This window comes from Hyaena hyaena, unplaced genomic scaffold (assembly GCF_003009895.1).
Source record: "Hyaena hyaena isolate Hyena2069 unplaced genomic scaffold, ASM300989v1 scaffold_72, whole genome shotgun sequence".
In the NCBI taxonomy this organism is placed as follows: Eukaryota; Metazoa; Chordata; class Mammalia; order Carnivora; family Hyaenidae; genus Hyaena; species Hyaena hyaena.
In genome coordinates this window covers 850,737-870,438 of record NW_024080703.1, presented here as the reverse complement: position 1 = coordinate 870,438, position 19,702 = coordinate 850,737, and the positions used below count along the sequence as shown (strand labels likewise).

The window sequence follows — 19,702 nt, the reverse complement described above, 5'->3', positions numbered from 1 at the left end:
TTTTTTTTTTAATGTTTATTTATTTTTTGAGAGAGAGATAAAGACAGAGCATGAATGGGGAAGGGGCAGAGAGAGACACACACACAGAATCCAAAGCAGGCTTCAGGCTCTGAGCTGTCAGCACAGAGCTCAATGCGGGGCTTGAACTCACAGCCCGTGAGATCATGACCTGAGCTGAAGTCGGATGCTTAAACAACCCACTGAGCCACCACGGGGCCCCTTTTTCTTCTCCTTCTTAACATTGCTGTGGTCCATATCTGGTTAGGTTGTCACCGCACCTTCCTGTCCCACATTCCAGCTTCATGGACTGTTTTAAGCCACTTCATAACCAAAGCTTCCTAGATTTTAAAAATGTCATGCCACTTAAAAAAAAGAGAGAGAGAAGAAAGAAGGAAGAAGCAAAGAAGTGGGGGGAGGGAGGAAGGAAAACTTTGCATTTTCCTAGGATTGAATAAGAGCAGTGAACTAGTAGTTCATCTCAAGGTGGTTCCAAATGCACCTGCACTCTTAGGACCATGAACTTGACTCCGGCATTACCGTGGGAAGAATGGAGACACTGGATGACTTTCATCCAGTGTTCAGCAGGTCTGCTGGGAGTCATTCATTTCCCAAGAGCCTGTTTGACTAAATCTGAGTCTCCCACGTGCAGGCAGCATGATTGACAACCACCCCATATTTTCTTTGCCATGTTGGTCTGATAAGCTTGGAATTTCTGTTAGATATTTACTAACCTGATTTCTTGATTGGGATTTCTTACTAACTTGTCTCTTTGGCACATGTTCTGTCTTATGGCAGAGACGAGGCCAAGAGCACAGGTAAGACTCAAAATGCTCTGCAGCTTAGAAGTGTAGCCTTCACCACTCTGCCCAGAAACACCTGGAAAGCCACTGCATGGAATTTTGATTCAGACTATTTGAGATTTCTCCTCTCCATACCATTAGAACCAAGAGTCATACTGTTGATACATCAGTTGCGTTTTTTTCTTATTGTGTTCAGAACCGGTAACTATTCAGACTGCTTGACTTACATCCAAGAAACTCAGTCTTATGACAGAACGGTCCATTTTAAACTAATGAAAATGCATGAAGATGTGAAGTCAGAAACTCGTAATTGGGAAATTAACTTCAGTGTTTCATATCATGCTAAGGATTATAATCCCAGGGCTAAATGCAAAGCAAGAAGGTTGTGTTATGGACAAAATGACCCTTAAAAATCCTCTTGATAGCCATGAAGTTTGAGATCAGATACCTCATCTCTCAATTAGTCCAACTTAACCAGTTATTTTTTTCTAGTGGAAAAACAGACCACCATGATTTTTTCCATTGGGGACCAGGTAAAGAAGTTGGCTTATGTTTAAAAGCCATGATGTATGCATATATCGTTTGTAGCACAGGAATCACCACTGTTAACACTCTCAAGAGGTCTGTGGGGTGGAGACCCACAATGGAGAGTAGGGTCACTTCTCTGTCTCAGGTTAACATCTGCTGACGGGGTGCGTTGGCAGGAGATATGCCCATGCTATTCAAACTCCTCCACTCTCTTCCCTGTATTGTTTTAAGCTACCACATAAGTATAATTTAATTCACATCTGTGTTACCCATCATCCTTAGTAGAGGTCACTTTGTTGTGGTGATGTGTTTATGTGTTGAAAATAATGATAATAGTTCTGTAAAAATGCCGTTGTCTGAGGTGCAGAAATGAGAGCCTATTTCAAAGGCCCTATGAATTGTGATGTTGCACGAGAGGAACCTGAACACAAATGTGCAGTATCTGTACGGGGGACATAACTGGGGAGGGGGGCGTCTTCATTTGTGTCTTTTTTTTTTAATTTTTTTAACGTTTATTTTTGAAAGACAGAGAGAGAGAGAGAGTGCTAGAAGGGGAGGGGCAGAGAGAGAGGGAGACACAGAATCTGAAACAGGCTCCAGGCTCTAAGCTGGCTGTCAGCACAGAGCCCAGTGCAGGGCTCGAAGCCACGAACTGTGAGATCATGACCTAAACCGAAGTCAGATGCTTCGATGTGGGGCTCGAACCCATAGACTGCAAGATCATGACCTGAGCCGAAGTCGGACGCTTAACTGACTGAGCCACCCAGGCGCGCCTCTTCATTTGTGTCTTAAGATGACCAAAACTCTTAGGGATATTTGTCTTCCTGCTTGATCCTGTGAAAGGCCCCAGGTTAAGGTTCCTATGACATTACATTGAGCATCCCCTGTCCCCAAGTCATTGATTGATTCTTATCATATTTTTACTTAAAAGACATTCATTTGTGTCGCTCTTGGGCTATGAGATAAGTATTATTCTACACTCCACAAACGTCTCTGTCATTGACACCAAAATCAGGCAGCAGCCCTCCTAGCTGACCAGGATAGCTTGGAAATCTGTGCCACCAGGCCACAGCTGGCCTAGGACACCGCTGGCGTCAGAGAGAAAAGAGGAAAAGCAGGGCAGAAAGCCTCAAAAACATGACCAGCAAACAGAATCGTTTCCGAAGGAGGCACTGTTCAGTTTTCCAGGAGGCCTGTTCTCATCGGACCAGTGTTTTGTCATTGAGATCATTGGGTTAATATTAAACTCTGATCATCGACTCTTGAACTCATCAGGGCTCTGCACGGTCCCGGAGCCAGGATGGGGTGAACTTTGGCAGCCTACTAGGTGTACATTTTACAGCCCTCAGGTGATCATTCACCCAGACAAACCAGTCTGAAAGCGAATATAGCTTTAACAAACCATTCTCTTGTTTTCCAGAGAGAGGATGCAAGCCATGGAGAAACAGATTGCCAGTTTAACTGGTCTTGTTCAGTCTGCGCTTTTTAAAGGGCCCATTACGAGTAATAGCAAAGAGGCGTCTAGGTAAAAAAGAAGAAAGCAAACCGATGAAAGATCATTCAATCTGTTTCTCTTTAATCATTAAGATCATTCATTCATTCAAATCCGTTTCCTTGTAATCATTTCAAGGCTGAAAATAGTCACATCTCTATGAATCGTGGTTTGTTTGTTTGTTTGTTTGGCCTTCTGGTAATTCTTGGTCGAAGGTAACACTTTGGCCCAAGAAGGGTAGATGGGCTTCCCAGTGCATGTGACTTCATGGACCACTGTGCAGTGCCTGCCAGCCCATCCACACGTCTCCACATCCGCCTCAACCAAAAGTCATGAGCGCTCCTCAGCCGCATTCCACCGGCGCGTCACATGCACACCTGGGAAGCCTTCTCCATCCCGGCCAATAGTGATGCTGATGCTAAGACACATTGCTTAATACCATCACTAGCCGCTGCTAATTGCTTGGAATAGTAAATGGAAGGGGGGAGAAAAAGGCATTTTGAAAACTGTATAGCTGACTCTCTTTTTCTTTTATTCAGCGAGAAAGGCATGAAGTCCACAGCCAGTAAGAGCCACGCAGATAGTGCAGGTAAGTGTTCTCTGGATCCTTTGCAGGCTGCCTTTGGTTAGCTCTGGCTTGTTTCAGAGCATTTAACCTTTCCCTAAGTCACCTCTCTGGGGTGGTCTGAGAGGCTTTCTGGATGACGCCTGCCCACCACACCTTCCCTGCTTAATGTGGAAATTCCAGATTAGTCATTCATTCAGGGAAAGGGAGGTGGCCTAAGCCCTTCAGCCCCCTCCTTCAGTCTTCATTCATTCATTCATTCACTCTTCTTTCATTTGCATGCGTATATGGTCATCCATCCAACAAATATATATGTGCCTAGCACTGGGCAAGGACAGTGGGCATCCTTTGGACGGGGCTGCCTGCCTAGAATTCCTAAGCCTGGGGAAAAAACAGGTACAGGGAGAGTAATTATGAGTGGTATGAAATGCAGGGCTAATATTTCATCAACAGATCTAGCCTAGACCAAGACAGTTCCCTGAGTAAGTGAGACGAGCTCAGGCCCAAAAGATGAATGGGACTTCGGTGAGTGAAGGGGGAGAGGAAGAGCCACTGGGGGGAGCGGAGGCATGAGCAGATGCCATGGTAAGGAATTTGGGTATTACTCTACATGCAAAGTGAAGCCATTGGAAGGTTTACGATGAATTAAGGACCTCAGCCCAGCTGCAGAATGGGAACAGACAAGAAGGGAGCCAGTGATCGAGGTGGGAAGAAAAGGTATGCTTGGACCAAGGCCAGCTTTTTAAATGGCAGCGTCCCCGCAAACGAAGCCCCAGTTACAGGCCCACTGGAATCCCGTACTATCCAGGTATATTTGATGTCCATCTTATGCCGCAGGCTCAAAGCAAGCGGTCCCCCTCTCAAGAATTAGAGATCTTCCGTTGTGTTGGATTAGAAATAGAAGTCGTTACCAGGGACATGTTTGGCTACTGAACTACACAAGAAGAGTGTGGCAGGTTGGGTGAAACCCCTAATTTGGGGACCCACAAACTCTTCTACAGATCTTGGGCTGCTGAGTCCTCTGTTAGACCTGGTTCCGCCCTAGCCAACTGCAGGCAACTCAGTCGTAAAGCCAGCAGGGCTGGGCGTCCAGTGTTTTTAGTACTCATGGGATTTGTTGGTTTATTCGGAAATCAATCAGTGACCTCGGCTACAGCCAGAGAATTAGTTAGTGGAAATGGCTAAACCTATCTTCAGAACAGTTGTCAGTTTTTTCGGGAAATACTCATTCCTTCATTTATTTTCTCATCTATTGTGAACATAGAGTGGGGGAAGGAATCTATTGAACTCATAGAAACAGGAGAGTGGAATGGTGGTCCCCAGGGGCTGAAGGTTGGAGAATGGGGAGGTGTTGGTCCAGAGCACAGACTTCCAGTTAGAAGATGAACACGTTCTGAGGATCTGACGTCCAGCATTGTGATTATAGACCACAGTCCTCAACTATATACTTGAATGTTGTGAAGAGGGTAGATCTTAAATGTTCTCGCCACAAGAAGGAAGTGGTAATCATGTGACATGATGAGTGCCCGCTAACACTGTGGTAGTAATCATACTATAATATGTAAGTATATCGAATCAACACATCCTAAAGGTACACAATGTTGTGTGTCAGTCATGTCTCCGTGAAGCTGGGGAGAACAAAGGCTGTCTACCGGACACTGCAATTTTCTGTTCCTCTGGAGTCTATTCTAGAAATGATGGGTACCCGATACCATTGTTCTGATCAATGCGTTTATGCTCTTTCACGTTCTCCGTTTGTCCCTTTTCACTTTGGGTGACATCATCATCCTAATCATGGGAAACATGTAGTGAGTATTTCCTGTAGGCCAGGCACTATTCAGAGTGCTTCTCATGCATGAAACTCATCTGTTCCTGACGCATCTTCAAAGGGTAGGTACAGTTGTTATTCCCATGTTCCAGATGGGAAGACTGAGTGCATATGTCTCAGACATATTGACACACACCCGCATGGCCCACCCACCTGTCATTTGGCCTCATTCTTTCATGTGAAGGTGCCGCAATCTCTTTAGAGATATGTAGGCTGTGTCGGTTCTTAGTTTTGAAAAAATTTTTGCTCCTGTCTCTTTTGGAGCCAGAGGGAAGGAACAGGTGTAATTTCCTGGAGGCATATTTCCCAAAGTGAAATCAATAAGTCCAGAGAGACAAGCTTTAGTAGCACCGACGACATGCTGCCAGTTTTCTCCTCTGAAAGGCTGCACCAGCCCGTGATGCCATGGGCAACTGCATGTACATTGTTCCCTGAGACACTGCTGGGCTTGGTCCCTCTGGTTTCCAATGTGTCAGGGCTAGATGTGGTCCACAGGGCTTTCGTTGCCATAGCAGCCTTTTATGGGGTACACAATATATTAATTCCTCCAGAATCCTAGAAAGTAAGCTACAAGACAGGAAGTATTATCCCTCCTCTGTAGACAACTACAGGTAGTTAGAGAGAAGTCAAGGAGCTCATTTGGCCAAGGGTAAATAAAAAGGGGAAACCCAGATTTCCCCTTACTTTAGGAATATTTGGTTTACTGTGGATAGAAGAGAACAGGAAGGAACCTCCCATTTCAAAGACATACCATGTGTTTTATGATGTATATTGTATCATCTAACACATCTAATCCTGTAAGGAAGATGTGAGCCACTGCACTCCTAGCAGAAGTCACGGCCGATCTTGCCAGTTCCCAAACCTGTGTTCTTTCTGTCACAACAGGATACATCAAATTCACATCAAAATTGTATTAATAAGATCACATTGCAATGTAATTGACTGAAGTGAATGACCTAAGGGCAGGTTGGGTAGGAGGAAGCGGGGTGGGGGGCATTGCCTAGAAAGAGCGAAGTGCACAGAAAGGAGTGAGCTCTGCAGACTGCACGCGGATTCTCCCGACCAGTCCAGGCCCGTTGGGAGCAGAGGGTGAGCACCTCCCGTGTGGGTGTGGAGAGGACGTCCCAGGTCCTGTGCATGTCTCATCCGGAAGGGGTTCCCGCCTGCCAATCCCGGCTCCATCCGTAGATTTCAGGGCGCCTGCTTCCCTGCCTTTCCATTTGCTGACCCTCCAAGTGAGGAGGGGAAGCTGGCAGACTCCTCCTGCCCACTCTTCTCAGAGAAATAATAATCACAGCTAACTGCACAGGAGGGCTCTGTCTGTGCCAAACAGTTTTCATGTATTGGTTCCATTATCTTACACAACGTACCCATTTTACAGATGAGGAAACTGAGAGGAAAAGAGGTCATGTTACCTACCTGAGGTCACACAACTAGGAAGTGGATACTGAGAATGAGTATCCAGAGTTCTGGTTTAAATAATTGAATGGATAATAGTGCCACTGGCTAAAGAGGCAGAAAGAGGTTAAGAGAAGATGAAGAGAAATAATGAATTTGAGCTGCTTGCGGAAAAATCCAGTAGCGATGTGAAGGGAGGATATGTGCATCTGAAGATAACCAGATGCTGGAGACAAAGATGTAGGAGACGTTTACAAGTGGAAATATATCCCGTGAGAGGAGAAGCAAGCCCAGGAAAACAGGCCAGGATTTAAAGGGTTGGCTGAAGAAAAACTCAGAAAAGACAGTAACCAGGAGGGAGCAGCAAAGAAGTAAGGAGAAATGGGATAAGAACAGTTAAAATTGACTAAAAAAGAAGGAAATGAGTGAGAAAGCCCAGCATCACGCCAAGGAGACCTCATGTCAGCCCAGCATCCTTTGGGCTGACACCTGACTGCCGGCTATTTCAGTGAATTGATGGAGTTAGAAACCAGATTTAGCGGATTGGATTAGAGGTGGAAGGAATTTTACAAATGAGTGTAGACTCCGTAGAGAAATTTGGTGGTGAGAGGGACTTCTTAAAACCAGTTTTCAGCATTCAATTCTCACAGATGGCGCGTAGACTCAGTGAAGTCAGTGAGCGCTGTGGTGTCCTCATACTGCGTAATGAGAGGAGAAGAGCATAGAAGGAAGGTGTGCCTTCCCGGGCTGAAGAAGAGCTGCGCAGTTCTGAAAACCATGTGGGAGGTGGCTAGCTGGCACTGCATCGTTTTCACTGGAGAAATACCTCGATGGTGTCATTTGTTATACACAAGACAATGTATGGCATCGGCATGTGTGCACGCGTGTGTGTGGCGTGCATGTACGTATGTGCCTGTGGAATGCGGTGATGATAAAGTAACCTGGCCAGTTCTAGAAGGAAAGCTTACGATTCACTGTGATCTCCCTCAGATGCGTGATCCTGAAGGTGCTTGTTAATTTTGACATCCTGCTGTTCTCGGAAACGTTACTGGATGCTCTTTTACTGAAGACCTTCGCAGTTGGAGAATGTTCTTTTTTGCTTTTAAGTTTATTTATCTGAGAGAGACAGTGACGGTGCAGGCAGGGGATGGGCAGAGAGAGAGGGAAAGAGAGAGAATCCCAAGCAGATCCCACGCTGCCAGCGCAGAGCCCATGAGGGTCTGGTACCCATGAAACCGTGAGACCGTGACCTAAGCCAAAAGCAAGAGTTGGAGACACTCAACAGACCGAGCCACCCAGGCACCCCTGGAGAATATTCTTTGGAACAGTTTGTAGGGATGGCACATCTTGCTCTTCTGGGGGTGATTTTGATTTGAGGGGGACCTGACAAAAGTTGGTCAGAGCCGTGACCGGTGATGATAGGAGTGGCCAGTTAGCTCATAGAAATAACAGTTCTTTGTCTGCTTTGCTGGGGTTCCTTTGGAAATCCTTAGAGTGCTTTCTGTTCTGTGCTCCTCACTTCCCCACGGGGGCCACCAGCGGGCTGGGAAAGTGGTCCTCTAAGGGTGAGGAACTTGGTGTGCCAGCGGCTCTCACTGGCATTGCTGAGACCCAGCAGCAAGACAGCTGTGGACCCCTCGCTCGCTGGCACGCCATCTAGACCCTGGAGCATTCCTTCTGTGGTTTGCAGAGCTGTGCGCGCCGGGGAAGGAAGGGCCCCCGTGGTTGCTGAACCCATATGGAAAGAGAGGCCACTGTGCCGGGTCCACCTCAGAGTTTGCGGAAGTACAACAGGATTCGGTCCCGGAAGGCCTGCCCAGCCTACTGCAAGCCTTCCACGTTGTCCTTTACAGAAAAGAGAGCTAACCAGAAGAGGGTGTGTGCGCATGTGTGTGTGTCTGTGTGTGCATGCGTGCATGTGTGTGTGATGTAAATTCAGAGTCTACCCTGGAGGCCTATTCCAGAGACTTGCATTGTATCAATACAATAGCACTTTCTTTTGATTCCCATACCTTGCTGATCCTGTAAATGGTACTTGGGATCCTTTTTGAGGCATTTTCTAAAGCACACCTGCTCGAATCAGGCCCTTCCCAGATGCACGTATGAAATCCATGAGGCTTAAGTGGGACCCACAGGGCACAAGTTTATGGCAGCCAGAAAACTATTTAGAAAGGGTTTCTTTCTGCCGCCTTTTTGGATTCTTCTAGAGAATTTTCATACCATCCCTGATCTTCTCACTAAAGGAGATGAGAGCAGGAGTCCTGCTTCTTTTGGTCTGAAGACCTGAAGAGAATCCCTGGGAGTAGCCCGTTCTTGTTACTTTCCCCTTGGTGACTGCCCTGAGCCAAGTGCCTGTTCTCGGGATACATCTGCTTGCAGGAAGTAGTCGTGTAAGCGCTGTGTTAGGTCCCAGAATGTAAAAAGTTATTTTTCTGGGGGAACCTGGCTGGCTCGGTCGGTTAAGCATCCGACTTCGGTTCGGGTCATGATCTCACAGTTCATGAGTTCGAGCCCCACGTTGGGCTCTGTGCTGACAGCTCAGAGTCTGGAGCCTGCTTTGGATTCTGTGCTTTCTTTCTCTCTCTGCCCCTCCCCCGCTCATGCTCTGTCTCTCTCTGTCTCTCAAAAATGAATACATGTTTAAAACACTTTAAAAATTTCTAAAAATTTATATTTTGTTGTAAAAATCCACATACTCTGTGGATTTAAAAACAACCCCTCTGGAGAACAGTGTGGAGGTTCCTCAAAAAATTAACACTAGAACTCCCCTATAACCCAGCAATAGCACTGCTAGGAATTTACCCAAGGGATACAGGAGTGCTGATGCATAAGGGCACGTGTACCCCAATGTTCATAGCAGCACTCTCAACAATAGCCAAAACATGGAAAGAGCCTAAGTGTCTATCAACTGAGGAATGGATTAAGAAGATGTGGTTTATCTATACAATGGAACACTACATGGCAATGAGAAAGAATGAAATCTGGCCTTGTGTAGTGACATGGACGGAACTTGAGGGTGTTATGCTGAGCGAAATAAGTCAGGCAGAGAAGGACAGATACCATATGTTTGCACGTATAGGAGGATTAGGAGGAACTTAACGGAGAACCATGGGGGGGGAGGAGAAGGGGAAAAATAGTTGGGGAGAGGGCGGGAGGCAAACCATGAGAGACTCTTGAATGCTGAGAACAAACTGAGGGCTGATGGGGGTGGGGGGAGAGGGAAGGGGGGGAGATGGGCATGGAGGAGGGCACTTGTGGGGATGAGCACTAGGTGTTATATGGAAACCAACTTGATAATAAACTATTAAAAATAATAAATAAATAAATAATAAAGTGAGATATTCTTAAAAAATAAAAACACAAAAAGTAGTAATATAAAAAATATAAACTCATGGAATACCACCAGTTGGAGAGGATGTTAACACTTTGTTATATATACATCTGATCTTTTCTCTGTGCAAACCTGTGTATTTAAAGAAGATAGATAGACAGACAGCTTCCTTAATGTGGCATCATGTCACACCTACTGTCCTGTGATCTGCCTTCTAGGATGTGACGTTTACAGACTGCATACTATAACATTGCATGAATATTTCATGCTTTTAAACCCAATTCCTTTTTTCTCCCATTTAGAGGACCAACATATTTAAAAAACTTTTTGTTCATAATGAAGGACTTACCAGTTTTCCGTACCGGACTAGGACTTACACTTTCCATTCTGGGACGCTTAGCTTCTTGGCTACTGTTTTCTCCTAGGACCGCTCCATATTTCTGGGGGAAGGACTGTGAGCGCATTGGAGCCTTCAGGGCCACCCAGCCAGACCCTGCCCACCAACACCTCGGCCATGCACATGAGCCTGCTCGACATGAGGCGGAGTGTGGCCGAACTCAAGCTCCAGCTCCAGCAGATGCGACAGCTCCAGGTACCGAACGAGTTCCTTGGGGACAGGGCCCTCTGTCTTAGTTGCCCAGAATCCGCCTTCTCCTCCCTGTTCACCTCCTCCAACAACCCTCGCTGGCCAGCACCTTCCCGGGGCTCTCTCTACCCTTCCCTCCTAAGGGCTAACTGAAAACATAACGAGTAGCACCTTAAAGAGGCACGGGTCCCTCTCTTGAATACATCATCTTGGTCTAGAGCCTTCCATTGCAACTCGAGTCCATCTATAATCACTTCTTGAAGCTACGCGTGTTTTTACACATGAAAAAACTATTAAACATCTGTGTTTTGGAGGAGAACTAGAAAGAGAGGAGCCTGTGGAGCATTGTAATAGCCAGTTACGACTGTTTGCAAGGTTTCGGCTCCTGGCTTCTCTTCAATGAGTGTGCACAAAGCTAAGCTTTTTTTTTTTTTTTTGCAAGGGACTATGATGCATTTAGAAGTACGAGTTTAGAAGATGAATTTGTAAGGAGAAGTAGCCCTCGTGGAAGATTTGCTGAGGAAAACACTTGCATTTCATATGGTCTGTGTGTTCCATATTTTCCTTACCTTTTCCCATTGTTCAGGAATATACCAACTGCGTGGGAATCAGCAGGGAGGGAAAACGACCCTTTGTGTCGCTAATCTTGGTGAATCAATCCCATCTGTCTTTTGAAGCAGAATAGCCCATCTGGTGGTTCCTGGTATTGGGAGCTGGGGCTGTGCATTTCTGTATGAGATCTCTGTGAGATGGTTCATGTGTCAGCCTCATGTCCCTACCTCTGTGGCGGGTGGATCATTGGAGGTGTAGTGCAGGCTTAGTACCCAAGCACCTTCCCTGACATCAAGAAGCTCATTTAAATCTTGGTAGATGTCAACCTACTGGGAAACCTTGAGCATGGCGTCCTCAGTAGCCAGTGGGACGCAACCCCCCGGGCTGGTAAGCGAGTTGCTACGTGGAAAGGGATTCATGCCCCAGATTGTGTCTCTTCAGCTCATTCGTGGCCTGAGCCCTACATTTTTCACCACTTAATTAAAGCTAAGGTGGTGATTTCCTGTTGCCCTCTGCCTACAAAGGAATAAACAGAAAGCCAGCTGATCTGAGAGCCCGGCCCTGGGGCCCCACCTTGGACCGTGAGGGCTGTCAGAACAGACCACACTGCTCAGTGCTCAGGTCTCCAGAGGCTACTCTGCCTCCCAGGCAATGTCCCACATACTTTAGACACCCCAAGCGAAGTCATTTCAGTGCTCTTCTGGGTCAAGTCATCTGCAATATTCTCTATCCTCTGTGTTTCCTTCTCCTCACTTTGCAATTTTAAATACCCTTTGTGGTGAAGTGAAGCATACGGGTTGGGCTGAGGTTGTGTGCCCAGGTGACAAAGTCCAGTGCCCACAGTATCCAGGCGGTAACTTCACAAGTGAAATGGAGGAGGGACATTGGCAAGTCGGCCCTTCTCAAGGAGTCACCACTCAGCTCCAGCCAGTTCTTAACCTGACAGAATTAGAGTCCAGTGTTTTTTTCTGGAAATACAGGTTTTATATGATATATTTGTATTCATTCTAGAACTGTTGGGAAGTAATTAAAAACCAGTTATTGAGTACCCTGCAGGTCAGTTGACAAATGTGCTGGCCAGAAAGGGTCTGCTGTGTCCCAGGTTCTTACCTGGGAGTTTTGGAGGGTAAAGCCCCTTCTCACATGCTTCTGCCTGTGAGCGCCACCTGCAGGCCATTTGGAAATTATCGCTCTTCCCTAGACCCTCCGGAGAAAAAAATTCCTAAATATCATTTGTTTTTTTTTTTAATATTTTTATTTATTTCTAGGAGAAAGAGAGAGACAGCGTGAGCAGGGGAGGGTCAGAGAGAGAGGGAGACACAGACTCCGAAACAGGCTCCAGGCTCTGAGCTGGCAGTCAGCACAGAGCCCGACGCGGGGCTTGAACCCACGAACCGCGACATCATGACCTAAGCGAAAGTCGGACGCTTAACCAACTAAGCCACCCAGGCGCCCCCCCTAAATATCATTTGTATGGGAGTACCTACTGGTTTCCAAGGTGAACATTAGTTGGTATGGGGGAAGAGGTGGAATTGCTTTAGCATAAGTACCTTGGAAATGTGGCACATTTTATATGGAAGTTGATGCATGTAGCCTTGGCATCACCCCAGTGACAGCATTATTTTTTTAAGTTTATTTATTTTTGAGAGAGAGAGAGAGAGGGAGAGACAGAGCATGAGTGTGGGAGGAGCAGAGAGAGAGGGAGACACAGAATCCGAAGCAGGCTCCAGGCTCTGAGCTGTTAGTACACAGCCCGACACTGGTCTTGAACTCATAAACCGAGATCATGACATGAGCTGAAGTTGGACGCTCAACCGACTGAGCCACCCAGGCGCCCCTCCAGTGATGACATTATTTGGTTTCCTGGCTGGCTGTGGGGGTCAGGGGAGTTCCCCACAACCCGCCACTCCTTGCAGACCTTGAACTGTGGCTGCTCAGTTTTGGAATCATAGCTCCTCAAACAGTGCAGCTCATGGGTCAAGGTCTGGGAATGCTATCTTAACCAGGCAAGTTCCTTTATTGCCCCAGAATTGCTCAGCTTTTCTGGCTTTGGGGGGATAAAGAACAATGAGCCGATGTGCCCTTGAGCTTTGATATTTGTGCGGTTCTAATGAGCAGACACATAGGGAAGGCTAACCACTTTATTAGCTAACCTGACGGCAACCTAACCTGAATGTGTTCCTACTTCACCTTCATGTTTCCTGTGTCCCCATCAGCTTTCCTCCCTGTAAAGCCTCTGTCTTTTCAGCCAGGGGGAGCCTCTTTAAGACAAAAACAGCCTAGAATAATTAAGCTATCTCAGCACCAATTCTCTTTTGGCATATGTATTATACACTAAAAAAGAAGTGTAACCCCAAAGTGATTATAAGTCCAATAATGGAACCATCATTAGAGATATACGAAACTCCGCAGAAGAGTCTCAAAAGAACAAAAATTAAATTAGAAATTCAAATGTTCTTTGAACTGTGTTATAAAATAGTGAAACTGAATGAAATCTTTTGTGCTTGGCAGCCGGCTCCAGTAATTAGATAATTAAATCACTGGAAAATCCTAGATGGTAGAGCACATTCTATTTGAGCATTTTATTTTCAGAATTAATGGGTTACTCTCAGGAATAGAAATTTGATGAGGACACAGTGGAATGGGTAGGTTTGAGTAGGGCAAAAAAATGTCAAGGGAGGCAAAAGGAGCCTAAGCAGAAGATGGAGAAAACCACTAAAGCTTTATTCATATAATTCTCTGCTCTCCAATTTCGCATGAATTATTGGTCTAAGAGAATGGTTCTTAATCCTGGATACCTGTTAGAATCACCTGAGGCCTTTAACAAAAACATCAATACCCAAGGACCACTGCCACAGTCTGACTTCATTGACGTGAACCAGGGTCCAGGCACTGGTGATCCTAGAATGCTCCAGGGTAAGAACTATTGCTCTTGGGTATTAGGAATCCTTGGTACATTTAGATGCTTCTTGGAAATGTTGTGATCTCAGTCAGCTATCACAAGAGTGAAGCAGAAACAGATGGGGTAACCCACCACCCTATATGTGTAAAAGACACACCCAATGACTTCAAAGCCCTGACTTCAAACAATGCATCTCATTTCCAGTGGCTAATAGAACACGTTCTCTACTTAGTTCTTATACAAGAGCCATAAGGAACTTTCTAAGGTAATAGTCAGGTCATCAATCAGCTGCCAATGGAAACAGAATAGATGAAGGTGTTACACCTAACAAATGTTTCCTTCAAAAAACTGTCTTTATCCATTACTGTTTCTGGAGTGATTTAGAAAAAGCTTTCTTTTCCTAAATGATGAACTACATCTTTTTTCAAAAATGCCACAGTACTGGATTTTCCCAAAGCAAACCTATATCCACTGAAGTGACTGCAGTTCTGTTCTTCTCTGTGGGCTGAGGGGAGAGAGAAGATTCTGAAAGATAGGGTACAAGTTCTGTAAGGGTCAGATGAGACTTTACCTAAAGAGATAATGGATACATCTCACTTCTCTAATTCCCACAGTTTTTTTTTTTCTTGGCTCCTATTTCCTTATTCTGCCTCCTGGTAATTTTTTTAAAATGAGATTATTCTGAACTTAGTGTTCCATTTTTAAGACTTCTGAGAATTTACTATATTAAGAGATGAAGGAGGTAAAATACCAACATGAAAAAGAAACATGGCAGTACACAGAGACCTTATATTTGATATGATATAATTCAGTAGTGTTATCTTAAGGTGTCGTTTAAAATAAGATAGTGCCTCACAGAAATGTGCTAGAGTCTCATTTATCTTCTGACATCCAAAAAAAATGATCATGGGAATGTGTAACTTGGAAAAAAGCACACTAGAGAACATAGAACATGTTCTCTACTTAGTTCTTATACAAGAGCCATAAGGAACTTTCTAAGGTAATAGTCAGGTCAGCAATTAGCTGCCAATGGAAACAGAATAGATGAAGGTCTTATACCTAACAAATGTTTCCTTCAAAAAACTGTAATTTATTTGAAGCATTTAGAGAAAGATGCTGATCTACCTCCTGCCTTCAGCTCGTCACTTCACACACTGCCCGGGTGAACAGGACAGTCTTGTGCCCTAGGGACATTGGCTAGCACACCGTCCAGGAAGGCAGGGGGACTAGAGGAAAGGGGAAGGAGAACATGGGTACATGCTTATTCCTTCATGATTAGCTCATCATTGCCTGGTGCCAGCACTGGGCTATAGAAAATTCCCTCTCTATTCCCTCCAGCTGGCTCCAGTCAAGCCCCTCTTTCTGGAAGAAGGATCATATAACCTGGAACTCTAGTCAAACCTCCTCTCCAAGTGGAATCATTTTAATGCAATCTGACCATGTTACAGGTTGAATAACTCGAATATTACATACACTCTTCTGATATGTCTGCACTTCTGAGTAATGTTCTATTGGAATTCATTTCTACACCAGTATGTGTTGGGTGCCTACGGTGCGCCAGAAGCTGTGCTTGGTGGCTGGAAAGAAAACAGACGTGTCCCTGCCTTGTTAGAGGAGAAACTTGGGGTGGTTGGAAAATGGCTAGCTGGAATTCAGAAGACTTGGTTCTCACCCTGATTCTGCCCTTAATTACTGAGTGACCCTGAACAAGTCACTTAACCTCTCAGGGTCCCACTTGTCCCATCATCCAGATTTCTATTTTCAGAACTTTAAACATTCCAGTAATAATTTCCAGCTTGATAGCCACTGTTCATATCTACTGCTAACAGGACCATAACTTTTTTGGAGCTTGTCTGTGCTATTTTAGGGGAGGGTTAGGTACACAGAGATGTGACATCATCCATCCATTCAAGAGACCATAAAGTTTATCGTTGGTGACTCATCAGAATCATCTGGGGAGTTGAAAGAAGTCCTAGTGCCCAGTCTGCCCAGTAGACCAATGAAATCAGAGTCTCTGAGGGGATAGGGCCCAGATGTCACTTTTCAACACATTTAGTCATGTCCTTATTTGTCCCATGCATACCTGTGACCCCTCATCTCCGCACTCCTTCAAAGGAAACAGCTCTGTGGGATTTGACATCCCATTTTGATAGCTGGCAGTGTTGCTATGTATATTCAACAACCACTGCAGTCAGAGCAGGTCAGGGCATGAGAGCTGAGCCCAAGGCATATCTGAGCCCATGGGTCAGCCTATGTATCTACCATCTAGGAAGAAATTTTGGATTCTCCTTTGTTCGTTCTTATCAGCATACTGCTTACTCCAGGCATTTGTGAGTATTTATTGAGTACCTGCCATGAGTGGCCCTGTATCCTGGTGACTCTGTGGAGAGCAGAATTTAACCACATGAAAGGAATAGCTGGTGCAAAGTCCCTGTGGCAGAAAGGAGCCCAACCAGTTGAAGAACCGAAAGGAAGGATGTGGCTGGAGCAGGGATTGCCAGCTGCATGTCACATGAGGAAGCTAGCGATGTAGGAAAGGGTGAGACTTCCCTGTGCCTTGTGAGCAAAGATGTAGCTGCGGAGAACATGGGAGGAAGTTCCCCTCTATGCCTTGTTTCCATACGTGGTGACTTTTACCAATATACTGACTGTTTTTAAGACCGCAATAAAAAGATACTACTAGCAAAAGCCATGAGACCATAACTATGAGTCATACAGAGGAGGTAACCCAGGAGTGGCACATTTTTATTTGGTTCCCTTCCAGACAAAACTGCAGACCCCACCCCCAGGGCCCAGTTTGTGCCAGAGGCTGTTGTAAGCACTTTATCCCCTCACTGAATCTCCATTACCAGCCTATGAGATAGGAATGATGATTGCCCCTTTTTATGGCTAGACACCAGTGAGTAATTTGCTCACAGTCACATGGCTACTATATGGTACAACTAGAAATTGAGCCCAGGCAGTCTCTTTCTGGACGGCCAGGTAATCAGTACAGAGCTGATGTTAGATAGAACATGACAGTGGTTCTGCTTGTTGCTCGTGTTGAAATGTTTTTTGTTTATTCAACAAAAATGGAAGACATGATGAGGTTTTGAGTTGAGTGTAAACATGGTAGGATGGCATTACACAAATAGTGGACAATTAACAAAGACATCATTCTCATGAGGTCACACACAGTAGTTGTACTACCGTCCACGAAACCAGAAAACAAAGCAAAACCCCCAATGACAGCTAATTGAAATTTCAAGGAAACTTTAGGTGTAATATAATAGGCGTAATGTAACCTCTGTCTTTGAGGCTGATTGGATGAATTCGCCTGATGGATGTGCTATTAGAAAACTCTCCTGTCCCAGAGAAACATTTAATACGAGACTTGGAAATAGGACTCAAGTGTTTGACTAGATTCTTCTGACGTGAGATGCAAACCACACATCTTACGCTCTCCAGGGTAAGGAACAAGAGTGCTCTGGAAACTATGGAAAGTTATGTGGATACTGTGTCATGATGTATGCAAGCAGCCTACATAAAATGCAGGGAAAATAACAAATTGCCAAGAACCTTGAGCTCATCTGGAATCATTGTCATTACAACCATCAATATCAAGTACTATGTTTTAATGGTCTGTGATTACATGGTATTTGGTACATGGACTTGTATAAACAAGAGGGACACAGATTCTCTCTTTTTTTAAGTTTATTTATTTATTTTAAGAGAGGGAGAGCAGGGGAGGGAGAATCCCAAGCAGGCTCTGCACCATCAGCATAAATCCCAATGGGGGGCTTGAACCCACGAACCATGAGATCATGACCTGAGCCGAAATCCAGAGTCGACACCCATCCAACTGAGCCACCCAGGTGCCCCAAACACAGATTTTCGTTTAACTAACACTCTGAAATAGTCCATGGTCAGATCAATATTTGGTGAGTACCTATTCAATACCAAGCAGTGGCTCATGTAATCCTCAGACTAGCCCTGCTAAAGGAAGTGAATCCTCAACCTTAAAGACAAGAAAGTGGAGACTAAGGGAGTCTAAGGAACATGCCAAAGTCCTACAGTAGCCAGGGTTTGAGGTTTGATCCAAAGTGGAACCACAAAAGGCCCTGAATAGCTCAAAGCAGTCTTGAGATAGAATAATCTAGAGGCAACACACTCTCTGATTTTAAAATATATTGCAAAGGTATAATAATCAACATACTATGGTACTGGCATGAAAACAGACACATAGATCAATAGAACAAAATAGAAAGCCCAGAAGTATGGTCCCACACATATATAGTCAATTTATGACTCAGGAGCCAAGAATATACAATGAGGAAAGAAAAATCTCTTCAATAAATGGTGCTGGGAACACGATGCCTCATGCAAAAGAGTGACACTGGACCACCGTCTTACACCAAACACAAAAGTTAACCCTAAAATGGATTTAAGACTGGAATGTAAGACCTGAAGCCATGAAATTCTTAGAAAAAAACATAGGTGGTAAGCTCTTTGACATAGGTCTTGGCAATGAATTTTTTAATCTAGCACCAAAAGTGAAAGCAACAAAAGAAAAAATAAACAAATAGGACTACATCAAAGTCAACAGCTTCTGCACAGCAAAAGAGACCATCAACAAAATGAAAAGGCAGGCAGCCTACTGAATGGAACAAAATATTTGCAAATAGATAATTTTCCAGAGAAGATATACAGATGACCAACAGGTACATGAAAAGATACTCAACTTCATTCATTATCAGGGAAATGCAAATGAAAACCACAGTGAGATATTACCTCACACCCATCGGAATGCCTAGCATTAAAAAGATGAGAGATTACAAGTGTTGGCAAGGATGTGGAGAAAAAGGAGCCCTCGTATATTGTTGGTGGGAATGTAAATTGGTTCAGCCACTCTGGAAAACAATATGGAGGTTCCTCAAAAAATAAGAATAGAACTACCATATAATCCAGCAACTCCACTTCCGGGTATTTACCTAAAGGGAACAAAACAGTAATTCAAAAAGATATACGCACTTCCATGTTTACTGCTACACTATTTACCAGAGCCAAAATATGGAAACAAAAGTGTCCATCAACGGATGGTCAATCATATAATAGTATTATACGGTGACTATGCTTATTGAACATTGAGTAATGTATAGAATTGTTGAATCACTGTGTTGTACACCTAAAACTAATATAACATCAAAAGCCAACGGTACTTCAATAATAAAAATTAGAATTAAAATAATTAGGTATCTATGTACAATGTATTATTTAACATAAATAATAATACATAAATGTATTATTTAACAATAGAAAAGAATGAAATCTTGCCATTTGTGACAATATGGATAGACCTTGAGGGCATAATGCTAAGTGAAATGAGTCAGATAGAGAAAGACAAATATCATATAATCCCTCTTCTATGTGGGGGGGAAAAAAAGCCTCGTAGATACAGAGAACAGATTGGTGGTTACCAGAGGAGGGGGTGGGAGAAATGGGTGAAGGCGGCCAAAGTTTTAAAAAAAGGCTTTGAGATATAAAAGGCCAAGTAATAAAGGTATTTTGGGCACCATGATGGGAGGAGGCTGCACTAGGCAGAAAGGAGTATCTTGATCCAGAGACTGCTTCTCCTAACTTTACAGATAAGCCATGTTCCTAAACGTTCCACTCTTGCAGCTGAAGTCTTGCACAGAGAAAGAGAAAGTGATGTTTCCAAGGTCACATGAGTTCAAGGAAGG

The 19,702-nt window shown here is 44.5% G+C and overlaps 1 protein-coding gene across 15 annotated transcripts in view; it reads left to right on the top strand.

Moving 5' to 3' along the window:
• KIAA1217 (KIAA1217 ortholog) overlaps nucleotides 1-19,702 on the top strand; it is a 300,278-nt gene that overhangs the window by 250,912 nt on the left and 29,664 nt on the right. For 10 of the 15 annotated variants that reach the window (XM_039233021.1, XM_039233031.1, XM_039233019.1 and 7 more), the window contains 3 exons: nucleotides 2,749-2,853; nucleotides 3,360-3,409; nucleotides 10,368-10,534. In XM_039233021.1, coding sequence (XP_039088952.1) covers nucleotides 2,749-2,853; nucleotides 3,360-3,409; nucleotides 10,368-10,534 — 322 coding nt within the window. The remainder of the gene's footprint in view (nucleotides 1-2,748; nucleotides 2,854-3,359; nucleotides 3,410-10,367; nucleotides 10,535-19,702) is intronic. The other 5 variants (XM_039233023.1, XM_039233025.1, XM_039233032.1 and 2 more) reach the window with 1 other exon arrangement.